Here is a 20198-nt window from a genome sequence, read left to right as displayed (position 1 = left end):
GCCAGCCGTGCATTTCCCTCACCTTTTCTTGTTAAAACACGCGTTTTCTATAAGACTAGGAGCTGTATTACAGCCAGAGCCTTGAAGTCACGTCAGGTTGCCGGCTAGAAAAGTTTCCTCCGATGCAACCGGAAACAGGAAGTTGCGTCAGAGGAGACTTTTTCCAGTGTGCAACGCGACTTGACTTGAAGGCTCCGGCTGTAATACAGCTCCTAGCCTTATAGAAAACGCGCGTTTTAACAAGAAAAGGTAAGGGAAAAGAAGGGAGGGAGGGAGATGCATGGTCGGCCGGCCAGCGGGAGAGAGTGGGCTGCTGCTCGTTCACCTCGTGTTCCAGATGGTTCACCGCCCCGTGCTACCATTCACCGCCCCACGGGGCGGTGAATAGCCTTGTCCCCGAACTTGCGGTGACCATTTTTTTTGGTCACCATTTTGGCGGGTTACCCGCGGCTAAACGCAGCTAGCCGCGGGTAACCGCCACTGTGTCATTCTCTATACAGTACATCCATCTTACTCTATATGTCACAATGCACTCATGTTACTTTATACACACATAAAACTAGTATCATACACTCATGTGCCTTTATACCATATCCCATTCATTGTAGTTATCTGTCCTTTATCTTTCAGTGTTCACCCTATCGTGTTCCTAGTAGGAAATAGACAGATATTCTTCTATGTAGCTACTCCCCATATGTTGCATTATTAGTTCAAGACCTCACTAACAAATATGCATGAGCGATTTGCATTTAATGGAGGTATATCCTGAAAACATGACTTGTCAGAGGCCTTTGCACTGCGAGTAAAGACTAAGGTGGTATATATTTACTGGATTTGAACAATACACATAATCTAGTCTAATCTACAACTTAGGACTCCTTTTACTAAGCTGCGATAGCGGTTTTAGCACACGCTTAGCGCCCACTGAATTGCTGCGCACGCTAGACGCTAACGCCAACATTGAGCTGGCGTTAGTTCTAGCCGCGTAGCGTGAGTTTAGCACGCGCGGCAGTTCCGCATGCGCTAAAAACACTATCGCAGCTTAGTAAAAGGAGCCCCGAGTTTTATAAACCGGGTCATCAACCAAAATGGAGCTCGACTTGGTTAACACTAAATGATAACATAATACAGAGGAACTGAAAAAAATAATCTAAATTAATTTAATTTAATTTAATTCTTATATACTGCTAATAACCGTGAGGTTTCTAAGCGGTTTACAAAAATGATACATTAAAGATACAATAAATACAAATAAATAAGATAGGTACTTGGAAATTCCCTAACTGTCCCAAAGGCTCACAATCTAACTAAAGTACCTGAAGAAACAGTATGAAAAGTAAAAATATAAATATAAAGACAGAGATAGAGATAGAAATGAAATATTCCAACAAGTAATAAATAAATAATTTAAAGATAGAATTCAAATAATAATTAAAGTAAACAAAATAGAGATAAAAATAAGCATAGAGAGAAACAGAAACACACTCCAAAAAAACATCAAGATCTTTGACTTGTAATTATTATGATCATTTAACACCAGATCTTAAATGCCTTTCCGGAATACATCATATCCCTATCCCTCTCCATACCCACCTCCATCTCCGCCCCAATTCACTTCAACCACCATTCCCATTCTATTCTTTAACTGCTGTCAATCCCAGTTCCGATTGCTATCATCTGGGTTCCAAAATTGTTTATAAATAAATCTTGACTCCTAGCAGCTATGAAACACTGAGTATTAGTTCCAAGCCACCTTTAAAACTCAGAACATTTCTAAGATTTAGTGAGAAGATGCAATGCAATGTTGCAGTTAAAATGATTCACTCCTTTAAAATGTATAAATAATTCTGTGTTAAGATAAGCATTAAAGCTTCTTGTTCACATTTAGTATGTTGAGAGATAAGCTTAACTTGAAACTGCCCTTCTAGCTACATAATTGAGCTTCTCATTCCACGCTCATCACTTCTAGACCTAGCAAACGAGTTCCACGGGTCACATGTGGATGGCAGGAGCATAGCCAGGGCTCTTCTATTTTGAACATAGTACCACCCAGTCAGTGACAGGAGCGCAGGTCAATGAAAGGAGAACGAGAGGCGATGTCAACATTTGCACCATCTTGTGCCCAACCAGGTTAATCTCAGGCCCCGCCAAAAAAAAATCAGGTTTGGCTACACCACTAAAGGGTGGAGGAGGAGGAAGTAGAAGCAGGACAAAACATTCTGCACACAATGAGAGAAAAACACAGCCGCCCTCTATCACAGTAAAACTGATCAGGACACAAAGCTAAAAATGTAGTCTAAAAAATGACAAAAGAAAAATCCAACAGGTCTTCAGTAAAAGGCGAACCTCAAAAACAAAAAAAGATCGCAGATTGCAATGTACAAGGTGCAGGAATGTTTATTAAAAAAAACTATATAAAATTGTAATCCAAAGAAGTGACTCTCACATACATGGAGTACGGACCCAACACTCCTTCCTCAGGGGTCTGAAAATACCCTATGAGTCACGACTAGAGAGTCATGTGGAGAACATGATAAAATGATTAAGATTCGTGAGTGCACCGAAGTCGCAGGCGTACTGTGGCGAAACTGAAATGACAAAATTATAGAAATAGATCTGAGCATACTCTATTTTATAGCCTATCAAATCTCTTCCCTCTTCTGAAATTGTGTGGAATTTCAAAGGCTGTAAAATATGATTGCAGGAGCTATGTCTGGGTCTTCGCATTGGTTGCCTTTTGAAGCTAGAATATTGTTTAAGTTTGGTTGTACCTGTTTTAAAGTGTTGTTTGGTATGGCTCCTATTTACTTGCCTTTATGCTTTGAACGATACAAACCTAACAAAATTACTCGAGGGCAATATTTATCTGTTTTCTCGACTAGCAAGCCTTGTCGTTACAAGAGATTTTTCAATTTTTCAATAAATTGCTCGGTTGTCAGGCAGGTAAGATGGATCTATGACTAAGCACCATTATTTCTCAGGCCCACTCATATAGGTCCTTTAGGAAACTACTAAAAACTGATTTATTCGACAAATTTGTTAACTGATGTTCCAGAATATCGACTGGTAAATTGCATATTGATCTTATAGCTAGTACTTTTTTGTGGAGTTTTGATTGTATTTTAGCAAATTGTATTTTATTCATTGATTGTATAATTTTAGCACTGTATGTGAACCACCTAGAACTATGTGGTAGGGCGGTATATAAAATAAAATTATTATTATTATTCATCTGTGTTACCCTCTGTATAGTTTTCAGATTTGTTCTGTGTTTCATGATATAAAGAAGCATATACAGATGCAGGATTGTCTCATAAGTAATTTATCAATAATGCAGGTGGCACCAAAAGAACTCCTCCTACTGTACCTGGTATTCCTGGGGGAACAAGAGCAGGAGCTGGGAAGATAGGGAGAATGATAGCAGAAGAAATCATGGAGATTCAAAGGTAAGGAAGAAGTGCATCCTAGTCTTCACCAATTTCTATGACAAAGCACAAATATCGGAAAGAGTAGCAAATTATCATTTTTAGCAATCCAAGAAAAGACAATTTTGCATGAAAGATTTCCTTTGGAACCAGATGCCAGTTTTTCTCCTTTTGTAACCTTCCCACCAAAGATGTAAATCTACATTGAAGACTTGGTTCTTTGCCAAGGCATTCCTCTGATTCGGCCAGCAAGTAAATTCCATTCTTTGTTCTGCTCATGAGGTGTATTCCTTTTGTGTTCAATTTAGATGTTATATGATTAACATAATCACTATGTTGGAATATTTACTATTGTCTTATTCATATCCTTCCTTTTGTTCTCTCTTTTTATTTTTCTCTATTGTGGAGGCGTGGCCTAATGGTTAGAGGAATGGGTAGGGAACTGGGTTCAATTCCCACTGTAGCAACTTTTGAAAAATTGTCTAAAAACATCCTTCTAGAGCAGTGGTTCTCAACCCTGTCCTGGAGGATCACTAGGCCAATCGGGTTTTCAGGCTAGCCCTAATGAATATGCATGAAGCAGATTTGCATGGCAAATCTCTCTCATGCATATTCATTAGGGATAGCCTGAAAACCCGATTGTCCTGGTGGTCCTACAGGACAGGGTTGAGTACCACTGTTCTAGAGTACCATGTGCACCAAATAACTGAGATGCCAAAGTGCAACACAAATGAGTGAATTTACTGTACTTTAAACAAATTGTCTAAGGCAGGGATAAGGAACTCCGGTCCTCGAGAGCCGTATTCCGGTCTGGTTTTCAGGATTTCCCCAATGAATATGCATGAGATCTATTTGCATGCACTGCTTTCAATGCATATTCATTGGGGAAATCCTGAACACCCAACTGGAATACGGCTCTCGAGAATCGGAGTTCCCTACCCCTGGTCTAAGGCTTTAAAGTTCAGCATTTCATAGTATCATAGTAAATGTCGGCAAATAAAGACCTGCAACAGTCCATCCATACCACTGTAAAAGCCAGTTCGCCCTACTGATGGGCTGGAAACAATTCGCCAGTCTCATAGGCTGTGGCGTGGTGAGTGTGAGCGGCACCCCTCTCCTGCCCTCTTCTCCACCCCACCACTACTGTGCAAATGCGCCCCTTCCCTGCGTCAGCTTCAGCGCTCTCTCTGATGTCACTTCCTGGGTGCAGGTCCCGGAAGTGATGTCAGAGAGAGCGCCGAAGCTGATGCAGGCAGCTAGTTCGTGGCTGTTCGTGCTACAGTTAAAAAGGTATGGGGGGAAGGAACGCATGTGCAGCAGGGAGAGGAGTGGGAAGGGGTGGAGAGCAGAAGGGGTTTCAGCGCCCCAAGGAAGACCGCCCCTCATCCCCCTTATTACGCTACTGCTCACAGGCCTGCCTCACTCATCCTTTGTGGCCCACACAGCTGACAAATCTCCCAGGTGAACAGGTTAATTAAGTATGCCTTATTTGCAAACTGATTATTTGCAGAAATCATTAGAATAATGTCTCACACGCACACATAAACATACATGCAGAAATGGCAAAATTCTGCCTAAGCACCATTCAGGTTTCAGGTTTTATTAAAATTTAATATACTGCTTTATCGAAAGTCAAAGCGGTTTTACAAAGTATTATTAAAAACAAAAAGGGATAACAGAGCAACATGAAAACCAGCAACAGAAGACCGACAGACAGACAATGACTTACTGGAATGAGAAGTGACAGGGGCGGAACTAGAATGTTTAGAAAGAAAGGAACAGAAGGGAGGGGAAGCAGGAGCATCAGCCAAAGTGGCTGGGCTAACAAACACTTAAAACACTGCATGGGCACAGCATGGGCAGACGCACATTATTCATATAACTTACAGAATACTGTATGCACATCTCCAGTATTTAGGCACATACACTTGTGCCAGCTTTATGACTTGCATAAGTAGCTTGTGCGTAAATTATAGGCATGTATTTTTGCTATACATTAGTATTCTATAAAGGAAAGTAGTGGCTATATGCTTCTTTCTATAGACTCCTACTGGGCCAGTGATTCCCAAACCTGTCCTGGGGGTTTTCAGGATATCCACAGTGAATATCCACAAGATAGATTTGCATACGTGGAGGGGCATTTTGGAAAAAAAAAAAGGTCTGAGTCCAACTTGGATGTTTCCAGCTGAATGTCCAAAGTTGGAGGTACAAAAATGGTCATTTTCAATGGCAAACTGCTGGACATCCAAATATCTTTATTTCTGTTAATCATCTACTTTGACGTATTGGCCACCGGGATATCTAACTTTATGTCCCATTTTCAATCAGAAAAACATCCATGTTGAAAGTGTCCTACCCCTGACCATTTGGACATGGGTGGGGCCAGCATCGTAGTGGACTGGCCACATCGAAATCCCAACAGAGCAATGGGACACCTTAAAGGGCACTGCTGTGAACGTCACAAAAAGGGTGCCAGCTGTATAGCTTACCATAACCCCCTTATAATTTAGAGTGAGCTCCCCCAACCCCCCCCCAAAAAAAAAAAACCCTCAAACAAACAAACTCCTCTGTACCACCCTAATAGTACTTATGGCTGCAGGTGGCACCTATATGGCAGTATAGTAGGTTTTGGGTGGGCTCACATGTTCTACCATAAATGTTGTGGTTAGAGTGGCTTATGGGCTGGGTCCTCCTCTCTATGGTTCACTAGCCCTCCCACCAGGCTACTTAAGCCTGTGTGCAACTCTACTAAGCTTCCCCAAACCAATGCTATGTGGTGGAAGGGGGTCAGTGAGCACTGAGGGAGTGTGGGGGGTGTCTGGTCAGTTTGGGCACCTTTGTGGCACTTAGATCCGTCTAAAACAGGTCCAAACATATAAGTTCCGTCCTGGATGTCTTGCAAAATGTTTGATTATTGCTGCAAGACATTTATGTCTTTTCTTTTTTTTTTTTTTCTCAATTCTTTATTATTTTCAAACTTACAGTAAGTGTTACAATAAATACAACATTTTATACTTCAATATCACACTTAATATATCATTAATATCCATTTCAGAATTAGTCCCCCCTCCCTCCTAAACAATCATAATGCCCAACATATAAAATTTATATAATAAACCTCAGTACATTATATTTAAATTAATTATCCTAACAGATTTCCCCCTCCCAGAAGTGCTGGTATATAGGGGAAAATAGTACTTAGACGCTACAATACTTTGCTAATGGCTCCCAAGTCTCTTGAAATTTCTTAAAATTCCCTTTCTGGATGGCTAATGTTCATTCCATTTTATACATATGACACAATGAATTCCACCAAAAGCTATAATTAAGTCAGCTCCAATTCTTCCCAATTGCTCGTAATTTGTTGTATGGCGACTCCTGTCATTATCAATATAAGTCTGTTGGTCTTAGATGATATTTGGCTTTTTGCTCTCATTGACATACCCATGCCCAAATTGATTTCCAAAAAAGCATAATAAATGGACAATAGAACAATAAATGATCTAAAGTCTAACCCACCCTTGAGACGGCCCATCACACACCTCCACCACACCCATCTCATGCTCAGGACGTTCAGAATGACTGTTTCAATTATTGGCTCTTGGACGTCCTGGAGCTCAGGATGTCCAAGTACCAATTTAGGATGCTTTTTGGATGTCTATGTTTTTTTATTATGACCCTATTAGGAAGCAGTGTATGCAAATCTATCTCATGCCTATTCTAGAACCCTGACTGGCAGGAGTTCCCCCAGGACAAGTTTTGGAACCCTTGTGCTAGGTACCTATTTGTAGAATTGCCTCCATCGTGTTTCTTGGCAGCATGAAAGACACCCACCAAGTTACTTCACTTCATCCGCACACGCTGCTGCTGCTACCATGTGACACAGGTGACAGGAAATCTGCTCTGCACAGCCTACGCATTACAGAGTATTTGGTGCAAATTAGTTTGGGTAAAAGGAAAATTCTAGAGCCGTGATTTAGTACATGGGAGAGAAATCAAAACAAGATACTGGAGTTTATAGTTTTATTTTCTAAATTTGGAATTGGAGATTGAAAAACTAGACCATCAAAAATGTCAGCCCACACCTAAGCAGTAACAATCTTTGTATGGAAAGTCACCATCTTAAAAGAAATAGAGAAGACTTAATTACACAAACACATTCAACAGCCAAAAATAAGGATGAAAAAGATGTGAAGGAATTTCATCTCCCTTTCTCTGTTCTGGCTGAGATAAGTGACTTGTGCATTTGTATTTAAAGAATTACCAGGAAATTGGTTTGTGGAGTTTTTTTCCTGACCGATGATACATGTGCTACAGTCTGTTCTTTATTGAACTGCCTTGTCATGAGGTCATTTTTCCTCCATCTATTTTTTCATTCCCTTGTTTTTGGTTGTTGAATATGTTCATGTAGTGAAGTCCTCTGTTTGTCTGTCATGATAGCAGATTTCCATATAAAGATTTTATTATACTTAAGTGTGGGCTGATATTTTTAGTGTTCTAAGTTTGATCTATGCAGCTGTAGTACATTATTATTATCACAAAGACTAAAAACCAGTTGCATAGTAAGGAGCAGTGGCAACCCTGCCACACGCATAACTTCCCTATCTCCGTATCTCTTTAATGTTTTGTTGATATGAGCAGTTATCTCCAGCCTGCTGCCCAGGGTGACCTCGGCTCGCCCTCTGACATCACTTCCTGGTCCTGCAACCAGAAACTGACTTTAGAGGGAGAGAACATAAGAACTGCCGCTGTTGGGTCAGACCAGTGGTCCATTGTGCCCAGCAGTCCGCTCCCTCAGCATCCTCTAGGTCAAAGACCAGTGCCCTAACTGAGACCAGCCCTACCTGCTTACGTTCCGGTTCAGCAGGAACTTGTCTAACGTTGTCTTGAATTCCTGGAGGAATTCAAGACAAAGTTCCCCCTATAACAACCTCCGGAAGAGAGTTCCAGTTTTCCACCACTCTCCAGCTGAATAACTTCTTTACGTTTGTACGGAAGCTGTCCCCTTTTAACTTTAGAGAGTGGTGAACCTTGGAGAGGGTGAACAACCTGTCTTTATCTACTAAGTCTATTCCCTTCAGTATCTTGAAGTTTCAATCATGTCCCCTCTCAGTCTCCTCTTTTCAAGGGAGAGGAGGCCCAGTTTCTCTATCTCTTGCTGTACGGCAACTCCTTCAGCCCCTTAACCATTTTAGTTGCTCTTCTCTGGATCCTTTCGAGTAGTACCTTGTCATTCTTCATGTACGGCGACCAGTGCTGGACGCAGTATTCCAGGTGAGGGTGTACCATGGCCCAGTACAGCGGCATGATAACCTTCTCCGATCTGTTCGTGATCCCCTTCTTAATCATTCCTAGCATTCTGTTCGCCCTCATAGCCTTAAGGCCAGCGAGAGCCACAGGTTGGAAATGCTGCTCACACCAGCGAAGAGCCAAAGAGGAACAGAGGTGCCAGTGCCTGGGATGGTCCACCTTCCCACTTGCTACATCACTGCTAAACAACCTATTATTTGTAACGGCTTACAGTGCTGTGACTGTAAATAATTCTGTAGAGTTATATTGTTAAATGGTTTGTTGAAATATGAATTGAGTCACCTGCCTCACCTTATCTATGCGACAGGATAAGAGGGTCATCACCTTCAAGCTGTGGTTCCAGTCCTTTGAATATCACCAGTACACCGCCTCCAGCTGCTTCTTCTCCAGGAGGCAAGAAGGTACGTGTTACTAATAAATCCTAGATGCAGTTAGAGGGGAAGTTATCAAAGTATAGCTACCGTTAAAGATGGGGGTCATGTTTATATATAACATTTAATATACTGCTAAGCTTTTTCAGATCACAGCAGTGTACTTCAAAATAAAATTATAAACGAGTTTTTCTGGAGTTAAAAGAACCCCATAAAACATGGCAGGAAGAGCTTAACATGTTCAAGCTTACACACGCAATTATTATGACCTATCCTCATCAGTATATTTCCCTCCTCCCCCTCCCCCCTTTACAGAAAAAAGTATTTCATATAAAATGAACAGATTATCATATTTGCTGTATCACATAAGGAATTTCTCATCCCACTAGTGCTATATGTGGAGTTTCCCATTCTGGTAATTAAAAAAAAATGCACTAGCAAGTTACATAAGCCCTGCATCAAAATATTCCAAACCAAAAGGATGGCGTAATGAGCATCTGCTTTTTTTTATGCACGAGACTGTGTGCTAAAATAGTCTGATTTGTGGTAAGATAACCCATCTTAATAGTAGCCCACTTTGATAATTCCCCCCCCCCCCTTATTCTGTATAGCCGAGATGGTCTTACAGTATGAACATGAAGCACAATCTTTCATTAATTAGCCTATTTTTCAACAGAAAATGACGGAGAGATTTTTGTAGTTTTAGGCTTCTCCCACAAAGATTTACTTGTTGAAAAAATGACACTACTGTCATTTCCAGTATCCAAATCCCTGAAAGGAGAGTGTGATGATGTGGTTAGAACTATAGTCTCATCAGCACCCTGAGGTTGTGGGTTCAAACCCTGCACTGTTCCTTGTGACCCTGGACAAGTCACTTAATCCTCCACTGCCCCAGGCACATTAGACAGACAGGGAAAATGCTTGAGTACCTGATTTATAACCCATTCTGAGCTTACTTGGGAGGATGGACTAGAAAAAAAAATTAAAAATTAACTAAAGGTGAGATGTGCCACTCCATGAGATCCAACATACTGGTGGGCCTCCCAGAACATCAATAGTGGTGTCAGCCAGCCAGCAGAGGAAGTGATGTGAAAAGGCTGCTCACAGCTGGCGCCTTCCCTCTGTCACGTCATCCATCTACAGGACGTGATGTGGTAGAGCAAGGGTCTCAAAGTCCCTCCTTGAGGGCCGCAATCCAGTCGGGTTTTCAGGATTTCCCCAATGAATATGCATGAGATCTATTTGCACGCACTGCTTTCAATGTATGCTAATAGATCTCATGCATATTCATTGGGGAAATCCTGAAAACCCAACTGGATTGCGGCCCTCAAGGAGGGACTTTGAGATCCCTGATCTAAAACCATATGACCACCTAGTGGAGTCTCTTCTAGCAGCCAAAGATCTTTAACACGCTATTGAGCTGCTAGATTTCCCTTTCAACATCCAGGCTGTGACGTTGAAGGGCCTGACACTGGGGTGCAGTATTGTCCTGTGCTTGATGGGTCTCCCTATTTATTACTACAGAAGGAAAAGAAACCAGATCTGCATTGGCCATTAAGGGGCTATGAGAATCGTGGTCACCTGAACCCGAGACAATCTTAACTATAAGTGAAATTGGAGAATATGCAAGCAAATGCTCTCTCCTAATCATGTTGTGTGAGCCTACTTAGTATTAAGGGAACTAGATAGCAAGTTAAATGTACCCTGGAATAAGGCAAAGTGGTCTCATAAGTTAAAAAAATTTTTAATCTTGATTTTGGAGGAAATCAAGTTTGTTGGGATTAACACATTAGTTTACACTTTTCCCAATTTTAATACTCATGTGGATTTGGGGTGGGGAGGGGGATTCTTGGTTTTCCACTAATAATATATTTATGAATGACATAAGATTATTTTCATGTGGTATATTTTAGTTGTATATGAATTTGGGAAGGGGGGGGTTAAATCTTCTTGTTGTATGATATTGTAGATTTTCAAGTGATGTACTAGAATTGTTTGATATTTACTGTACACTTGATGTAAGTTATAAAATGAATAAATGTAAAAAAAACCAAACAACACATTAGCTCAAATTCTGCAAGACAGCGTGCTAACATTTCCAGTACTCTCAATCTGCACTATAGCTCTCTCTTCTTTCAAATGGCGTCACAGCAATGCTTCCTTTATACTTTTTAATGTAAAATAAGATACGAGTGTGTGTAATCTGTTTTATAGAAGTGACCATATAGCTTCCAATTTTTATGAGTTGTTGAGAATTGTAAAGCTCCAGAAATACTGCTTTGATGTCAGTCTGGAAATATGAGATGCAAAGTGAGCTGGCAGAAAGCTTATGGCCTTTAGCTCTGGTCCAACACCACGTGCTCATGCATCTGCTCAGGGTATGCAATTTAACTTTAGTTACACAATCCATCTCATCTTGATAGTAGGTGCTGGTCTTGTAAACATGCACAATGATCTTGTGTGCATTTTATATTACTGTAGTTTTTTTACATCCTCTTTGGCATGCAATGTGGGAAAGGATTTCTGGATTTTACCCTTCTAGTAGACTCTTTTCTATGCTTCTATCATACGTAAGTCTACTCTTTTGTTTTCCAGGACAGTTTAGCACCACTGCAGTGATGCCTTCTTGATATTATATCTGTTGCTTGGAAGCCTTTTTCACCTATTTCCATTATAGGTCAATATAGACTTTAGCTGGTGAAAACCAGAAAGAGTCCTGTAATAAGCTTTAGGAAATGTTAGTATTTTTTTTCAATTTTGTAACTCCCAGTATGCAGCAAAGTTATAGTCCACTGTTTTCAGCGTTTTTGTTGTTGCTTTTGTAATAAAAGATATTTAAATGCATAGAGTACATACACCAAATATATATCTTCAGACTCTCCTGTTGTCAGATATACACATAGGGAGCAATTTTAAATATTATATATATTTTTTTTTACCATGGAATAAAGTGAATGGGAGTTTGACTACCTCAGGGATTATCTGGTACTGCTAATAGTACTGGTCATGAGATAGGATTGCTGGGGGGAGGGGAGTGAGTGAGCATCAAGATAAAAACAAATTACACTATTGCTAACTTTAGAATATCCAAATAGTTCCATAGCTAATCCAAGTTTTTAACTTATATAAGGAGCATTGTTAAATACATCACATTTAAATCTACCATTTTTGCTTCTGGTTCATATATAGCTGATATTATCCAAGATTATTAAAGTGATGTTTTATCTAAGTAAGTTGGGTTTTTTTTTTTCCTTTTCTTTTTAGATTTTAAATGGAGGAACGCCAGACCTTTCTTCAGCCGGCTCTTTGCCAGGACAGATTCCAGATAATCCTGGTTACCCATATTCTGACAGTTCCTCAATGCTTGGTAACTAATTTTATACATTAAGTTCAGTAATGCAGTAGACACATAGTTGCAAAGCTGGGTTGTGCTAGAATAGAGAAAAAAAAAGAGAGAGAACTGAAAGGAAAGAAAGTGGGCTTGTGTAAGTAGTGAAACATCTTCAGAGAAAGCAGTTACTTACCTATAGCCGGTGTTCTCCAAGGACAGCAGGTATTCTCACATGTGAGCAATGTCATCCACAGAACCCACTCTGGACACTACCAAGTGCACTATCACTTTAAATTTAAGACAATAACCGTACCACACGTATGCAGGTGCCTTCTCACATGACATCCGCTTGCAGGACCTACAGTTCAGTAACAAAGCTAAGAAGCCAACTAGGGTTGGTTGTGAGAATAGATATGTTGCCCTCAGAAAATACCTGAGCACAAGGAGGTATTATGTTCTTACATGTGGAACTCCTACACTGCCAGGATGATTAATCTGGAGAAAAATCAAATAATATATAAACATGAGTCTGGCAAAACCCAAAAGGCTTGGAGGGAAAGTTGGTGCCTAGGAAGTAAATAGATTTTGCATAACTGCTTGCCTAAACAGACCGTCTCTTCTGGAGTTTTGTTCTAAACAGCAGTAAGAGGTGAAAGTGTGATTTTAGGACCAAGTGGCTGCTTTGCATATGTCTTCAATAGCTGTAGAGCAGTAACGAGCTACTGCGGCAGCCCTAGCTCAGATATTGTGAGCTGTGACATGACCCTTTAGCATCAGCTCAGCCTGAGTATACATAAAGGAGATACAGTCCGCTAGGCAAGTAGAGATGGTTCTCTTGGTAACTGGAATTCCAAGTCTGTTAGGCTCAAAAGCAAGAAAAGGTTGGGAGAATCTTTGATGTTTAGTCCAGTCTAGATATTATGCTTGATCACGTCTGCAACCATGAGGGGGCTATGAAGAAAATAACCTCGACTGCAGGCCTAAAGACCAACTCAGTCCAAGAACACCTCTGTATCATTAGTGCATTTCATGTTTCCTTGAGCTGCTTATCTTGCTCTCTCAAACTTCTCACTTAGAAAGTAATTGTCCTCATTACCCCCACCTGAAAAGGAGACATCATAAGAGCTTTAGAACCACATTAGGATCTCAGGCAACAAGTGGAGGATTATAGGTGGTTTAGTATGGTAAAGTCCTTTGATGAACAGAAAGATGTTTCTTGTGCAAGGGAACATGAAATGCACTGATGACATAGATGTTCTCAGACTAAGTTGGTCTTTAGGCTTGAAATAGAGAGATGAAGAAGGTAGTCTCTAGAAGATGGGAATAGAAATGTCACAGGTTCAAGAGAATGCAGCCCACACCAAGCAGAGACTCTGGTTCATTAGAAGCAATAAACAAGGCATGATGAAGTGAAGGAAGCGGTGCTTATCTGGTTTCAGGAACAGCCAAAAAACATCATCTTTGTAGGAATGCAAAAGCTAGTTGAACGGTACAACAAATGCATTGTCTTGCATGGGGACTATGTCGAAAAATGACATGTTCAAGTGCTCAGTTACTTCTATTAAAGCTGGTAAATGGATTTTGCCTTTACTTTTTGATTTACCCTCGTACGATATTTTTTTTTCCCTAATGCAGAACTCTAGGGTGTTCCCACCACTCAAGGCTGAGAAACACCTCAGCTTAGTTTCTTGAGTAATAATTCCTGCAAGGTTGGCAACCAAATCAACCTAGGCCAAAAAGAACATCCTTCCAAACCAGTAAAGATGCTTGGGTTATATGCATTCCTACCAGCAGAGGGAGACAAACACTTAACTCTGACAATTGTATAAAACCCCTGCACCATCTGCTGGAGCCAGAGAAATACAGATGAACTGAATGCAGAACCAGCCTTTAAAAAAGGAATAAGCTCTGAGCTGTTTTCCTTTGGTTCTATCAAATGTCAAATTATGTTCCCTAGCTTTCAAAACACAATATGGTCTTGCTCCAGATAGTTTCCCCAGATTTACAAAGCTATTGGGAAGGCAACTTAATCCATCATTCCCAACTCTGAAAGGTCTAAAATACAAAACACACCACAGCAAATCATTTAACTACCAAATAGCAAAAGTATTCACACAACCAATGTATATACAATTTATTTTGGAGAAACTTAAAAATATGGTAAAAAAAATCCCTACTGATGACTAAGAAACGCAGACTAAAAATAGAAGCCAACAGGACTAAACTTGGAACAAAGACAGTTGTTTCAGAATCTGCTTCTTATCTGAAATATCATCCATACTGTTGTAATGTGTTGATAAGTTCTACATATTACATAAAGTTATGTTAAGAATTATCTCCAAAATAAAAAAAAAAGAATTATCTCCGATTGTTGTGTTACTACTTTATAATAATAGTATTGTACTGTTGTATTATGTTCATAACTCCACGTAATATCAATAGCTCCCATAATAAGCTTTATCTTATTCAGCACTCTATGCAGTATTGTGTCACTCTTCTGGAGGCTGTTATAGGGGAAAACACCCTCTAGGGATTCAAGACAAAGTTAGACAAGTTCCTGCTGAACAAGAATGGGCGCTGGTAGGGCTAGTCTCGGTTAGGGTGCTGGTCTTTGACCAGAGGGCCGCCGTGTGAGCGGACTGCTGGATATAATGGACTACTGGTCTGACCCAGCTGCGGCAATTGTTATGTTCTTATGTAACCCACCTAGAGATTTGTGAAAATTTGGCAGGATATAAGACTAAATATAACATCTACTGACAGGGGGTCATAATATACTTGTCTAGACTGGTCTTACATGACAATAAGTAAACAAATGCATATAGCTATGCCATACTAAGTGTTAATCTTTAAATAGCTAAGCCAGATTATTTCACAATCACAACTAAATCCAAAATATCCCTTTTTATACTTACAGGTGAGAACTCCATGGGTATCGACATGATTGACAATGACCCAGGTTCTAGCAGCCCCAGCAATGATGAAGCTGCTATGGCAGTTATTATGAGCCTTTTGGAGGCTGATGCAGGTCTTGGAGGCCCTGTTGATTTCAGTGACTTACCGTGGCCCTTATGAGCATCAGCAACATCTTCAGCATCAAAAGTGCATTGCCAATGGAGTTTCAGTATATGAAAATATCGGATTGAAAGAATGACTGCTTTTATGTACAAATTTCATAAAAGCTGTCAACAGAAGATACCATGTGTAATTTCAGACAAAGTGGAAAGCATTCTGCTACAGTGTTCTTGCATCATTGATTTGGTTAGTTGTGTATAGCTTGCATTAACTGTATATTTTGGATTATGTTTGTGTTTTTTTAAAAAATCATGTGCAAATAAAGACGGATCGTGAACAGTAGCTTTTATATGCAAAGGTCATTTCAGATGTAATGGTGTTTTTACACTACAAAGATTTCCATGTGGATATTTCTTTTATTACTTGTACTATAAAGCAGTTTCTTCTCTTGTAAGAATTCTTTATTATAAATATGGTAAAAGTATAATGTATTAGTTATTTTTAAAATAAAATGTTTCCTGCATTCTATAATGCTGAATTTTTTTCTGTATAAAACAAATTTGACAATAGAATGTTATGGTTTAGAAGCAACTTCTGGTTTAGATAAATCTTCAGCTACATATAACAGTACTGTATATGCTGTTTTTGGCAAATAAGAAAACTTTGCTACTGCTAAGTGCATTATTTGAGAAATCAGTATGTATGTATGTAGGTGAAATGGAAGAGCAATACATTAATCTTGAATGAATACTGTATGAATCTTAAACCCCAATGTTTATCAATAGATAGAAAAAGGATCACCCTAACTGAGGGATGTTTTGAGTAGTTCTATATTTATGGAGTTGGCTAAATATAAAAATCAACTAGTCTAAAGCTTTGCTTTATTACTGCTGTGAAAAATTGGAAAGACCATACTGTGGCTGTTTCTGTCTGGAGAGAAATTAAATTGTAGGTCAAGGTAAGTTCATAACCTTTTTGATTGCGAGGACCCTTAACTCCAAGAAGTTCAGGGTGTGTGGTGCAGTGGTTAGAGCTACAGCCTTAGCACCCTGAAGTTGTGGGTTCAAATCCCACACTGCTCCTTGTGACCCTGGGCAAGTCACTTAATCCCCATTGCTCCAGGTACATTAGATAGAGTGGGAGCCCACCTGAATAATTTGTAATCTGTATAGAATTGTAGGATATGCGGAATATAAATTATTGAAACAAAATAAATCCCTACCATTCTTACTGGAGCCTTCCCCCTCCCTAAGCCCTCTACTAATATCTGTCTCCACATCTACCATTCTCCCCGCCTCCCCACCCACCAATCTCCATCAGTCTTGTGTCCTACAGATCTCAAGCAGTCTACTAACCACAGATTGGAAACCACTGATCTAACCAAAGGAAACCAATTTGTCTTTAAAATGGTTCTGGATAAAAAACAAGAGAACCAAAGGTTAGAGATCATTCCATTGTTGTATGCCCCTACTAAATGATGTACCAGAGCAGATGCTTCTCTCAAAAGATAAGTATCTGGGGACCTGGATCTCACTGTGCGCAAAGGTGTTGAATGACATGAAGAAAGACCTAGCAAAGCTTGAAGAATGGTCTGAAATTTGGCAGCTAAAATTTAATGCTAAGAAATGCAAGGTCACGCATTTCGGCTGCAAAAACGCAAAGGAACGATAGTTTAGGGGGTGAAGAACGTTTGTGCATGACAGAAGAATGGGACTTGGGTGCGATTGCATATGATGGTCTTAAGGTGGCCAAATAAGTTGAAAAGGTGATGGCAAAAGCTAGAAAGATGCTAGGGTGCACAGGAAGCGGTATGGCCAATAGAAAAAAAAGAAGGTTTTGATGCCCCTGTATAAGACTATGGTGAGACCTCATTTAGAATATTATATACAATTCTGGAGACCACATCTTCTAAAAGATATAAAAAAGGATCGAGTTGGTCCAGAGGAAGGCTACTGAAATGGTGCGTGGTCTTCATCATAAGGAGTATAGGGATAGACTTAAAGATCTCAATATGTATAATTTAGAGGAAATGCAGGAGAGGGAGATATGACAGAGATGTTTAAATACGCTTCACTGGGACACACTTGCTGCCAACTCAAACTTGGACTTTTTCCCCTGGTTCTCTCACCATCTGGATACTAAGTCCTCCCCGAGGGACTAGGGGAGGCTAAGCCATTGTCTCCCCCCACCCCATCATGCACCGTGCAGCAAGTGGGACATGGACGATCCTCAGATGGCTATCCATTGTAAATCTGGTCTGAATCCAAGGTATCCTGGCCTGAGGAGTTCATCACACCTGTTTTAAAGCAAAATCATGGTGTTTTGAAGCAAATAGAGGCTTTTATTTTCAAATCAGGAAATTTAAAATGGCCTCCGTGACAGCGATTTTAGCACCAAAAACAGCCCAGAGGAGCTACACTGGGGTCTAAAAACTAGCAATTTGGGGATTTTAAATGTGGGGGAATCTGACTAACCCCTGAATCCAAAAAAAATCCAATTTTAAATACCCCAACCTCCCAATTTTGTTATACAGGCTATCAGCCTGTTATTCACTGTGCCATGCTATGTGCTGGGAGCTGCACTGTGCTAAATCTGCAGACAGTTTACAGGGAGAACTTCTGCCTCTACAAGCCTAGAATCCAGACTCAGACTGCCTCTTAGGCCCAACAAACTGGCCAGAGAACTCAACTTCCACTGGACCTCATACATGCAAATGAGGGGAATAAAGCAGTTGGACCCAATCCTGGAAAAACTGCCACGGAACCACTCAGCCTGTGCTCAAGCCCACTGCAGACGAACTTGGAGTGAGCCTTACTCCCAAGAGATTGGGCCCTGAGCCTTCAAACTTTTATTGCAGACTGTCCAAGTGGGTGCACTGCAAAGCAGTCTGCCTCTTGGAAGCAGACTCTTCACCTCAAAGTCTGTGCTCTCCTACTTCCAGAGATGCCCCACTATTGGGACCCTCTACATCACCAAAAAGCCTTGCAACTAGTCAACAAAAACTGAATTAATTGACAATAAACATGAGCAGAAAAGACAGGCTCCTAACATCTTGCTTGTAGACAGACAAACTGAGGAATTTAAGGATAGCCCAGGATTGGGATGCAGAGCAAAAGAAAGCTAAAGAAGTTCCCTACTAGAATTCTCATGAGAAAGGATGGACTATCCATAGGTTCAATAATGGAATGTCTGTCACACCAGAAAGTAGCCTTACTAAGTGGAATAAGTCTGTATTCATTGTTCATCTCTTTTCACTAAGTATTCAATATCTCAAATGTTCTAATGTTTGGAAATCATATTCCCTAGAATAAGCTAGCACTCTGACATTTAGCAATATACTTTAAAGTGTATACATTTCAGTTCAAAGATTTTACTTTGATATAACAGAACCTGATATTAAAATAATGGAACTTTATTTCAATGAAAAACTTGCTTACAATCATTTAATAAATGAAGAGTGAATAATTCTCACCTTCCTAACCCACTTTAGTTAGGTCAAACTATTTTTAAATAAATAAACGCTTTTAACAGAAAGCCAAAACTTCAGCTAAACATCAACAACTGTTCACAATCCTTAATACTAAATCATAGTGAAAAAAGTCAACACTGAATGTCTTAGAAGAGAATTGAACAGGATGTCAAAAGGGTAGCTGAATGTTGACAATCAGAATACTCCTGTGGTGAAAATATTCACCTTGTGCTCATCCATATATAATAAAATCACTTAAAAGATTTTTCAATTCTATAATTAGATTAAGAATATATATTTTTTGATAGAAGCACTTTAGGTAGTATTGTGCATTACAACTATAAAAATGGCTTTAGAAACTCCTATCAACCAATTGTAAAGTGCTACTATCAATTTCATATTCTCTATTTTGCTCACCATGTAACAGGGAAAAACAACCTCTACCCCATCACCCTTAAATAGCCATCAACTCTCATTATTTGAAAAGAAATTTGTTGAGGGTTTTAAGAGGCAAGGAAGAGACAGTCTAGTTTACAAAGAACCAACATCACAAACCTACTAGTAAAGGAATATATAATTAGAACCATAATGATAGTTTTACTCCTTTGGTCTTTGAAAATCCACACTGCAATTCCCTAAAATTTTGTTATGCTCAATACACAACCAAGCCACATTGCAACTGCAGTGCAATATGATTAGAGCTACTGGGCTCGAAGAAGCATGCCAGTTGTTGATTATAAAGTCTAAATCAGACAGATGGATTCTGGCCATCAGCATCAATTTCATTGTTGCCCAGTGGAGGATGGATAGGCAATATATCAAGCTCATCCACTTGTGGTGTTGGATGCATTACCACCAGCTGGTCCTGGGGAATGTCTGCTGCAGCAGCTGCAAGGTTTGTAATAGACTTGCTTTTCACACACTGAAAGTCGACATGCCTGCTCTTCCCTTCCTCTTTTTCCCATGACATCCTAATGAATGGTCTTTGGACATAATTGTAAATCACTTCTGGCCTGCCACCTGGTCTTTTCTTAACTTTTTCTTTGTATGTAGGATAACCTGAAAAATAAAAAAAACAATCAGTAATATTGCTATTTTAATTATAAAAACAGTCACTTAATAGTTCATTCTGCTATATAGCACAGTACCTTACCGTAACAGGTTTCATCCAAGGACAGCAGGCAGATATTCTCACACATGTGAACGACATCATCCACAGAGCCCGGTATGGACCGTGAAAAGTGTAGTATCACTTTAAGTTTTTGAAAGCTTTTAGA

General features: G+C 39.9%; 2 protein-coding genes across 5 annotated transcripts in view; one reads left to right on the top strand and one right to left on the bottom strand.

The window, feature by feature from the left end:
- The window catches only part of ARNTL (aryl hydrocarbon receptor nuclear translocator like), an 84635-nt gene extending 68325 nt beyond the window's left edge, over positions 1-16310 (top strand). For 2 of the 3 annotated variants that reach the window (XM_033928831.1, XM_033928832.1), the window contains exons 16-19: positions 3338-3446; positions 9043-9136; positions 12371-12473; positions 15355-16308. In XM_033928831.1, coding sequence (XP_033784722.1) covers positions 3338-3446; positions 9043-9136; positions 12371-12473; positions 15355-15512 — 464 coding nt within the window. In that variant the 3' untranslated portion in view covers positions 15513-16308. Of the gene's footprint in view, positions 1-3337; positions 3447-9042; positions 9137-12370; positions 12474-15354 lie in introns of all 3 variants that reach the window. The other variant, XM_033928833.1, reaches the window with a different exon arrangement.
- A 2531-nt stretch (positions 16311-18841) lies between these two features.
- The window catches only part of BTBD10 (BTB domain containing 10), a 42319-nt gene continuing 40962 nt past the window's right edge, over positions 18842-20198 (bottom strand). The window contains exon 9 of one of the 2 annotated variants that reach the window (XM_033928802.1): positions 18842-19980. In XM_033928802.1, coding sequence (XP_033784693.1) covers positions 19670-19980 — 311 coding nt within the window. In that variant the 3' untranslated portion in view covers positions 18842-19669. The remainder of the gene's footprint in view (positions 19981-20198) is intronic. The other variant, XM_033928801.1, reaches the window with a different exon arrangement.

Source organism: Geotrypetes seraphini, chromosome 19 (genome assembly GCF_902459505.1).
Source record: "Geotrypetes seraphini chromosome 19, aGeoSer1.1, whole genome shotgun sequence".
NCBI classification, from domain to species: domain Eukaryota; kingdom Metazoa; phylum Chordata; class Amphibia; order Gymnophiona; family Dermophiidae; genus Geotrypetes; species Geotrypetes seraphini.
This window is presented reverse-complemented; position numbering and strand designations above follow the sequence as displayed.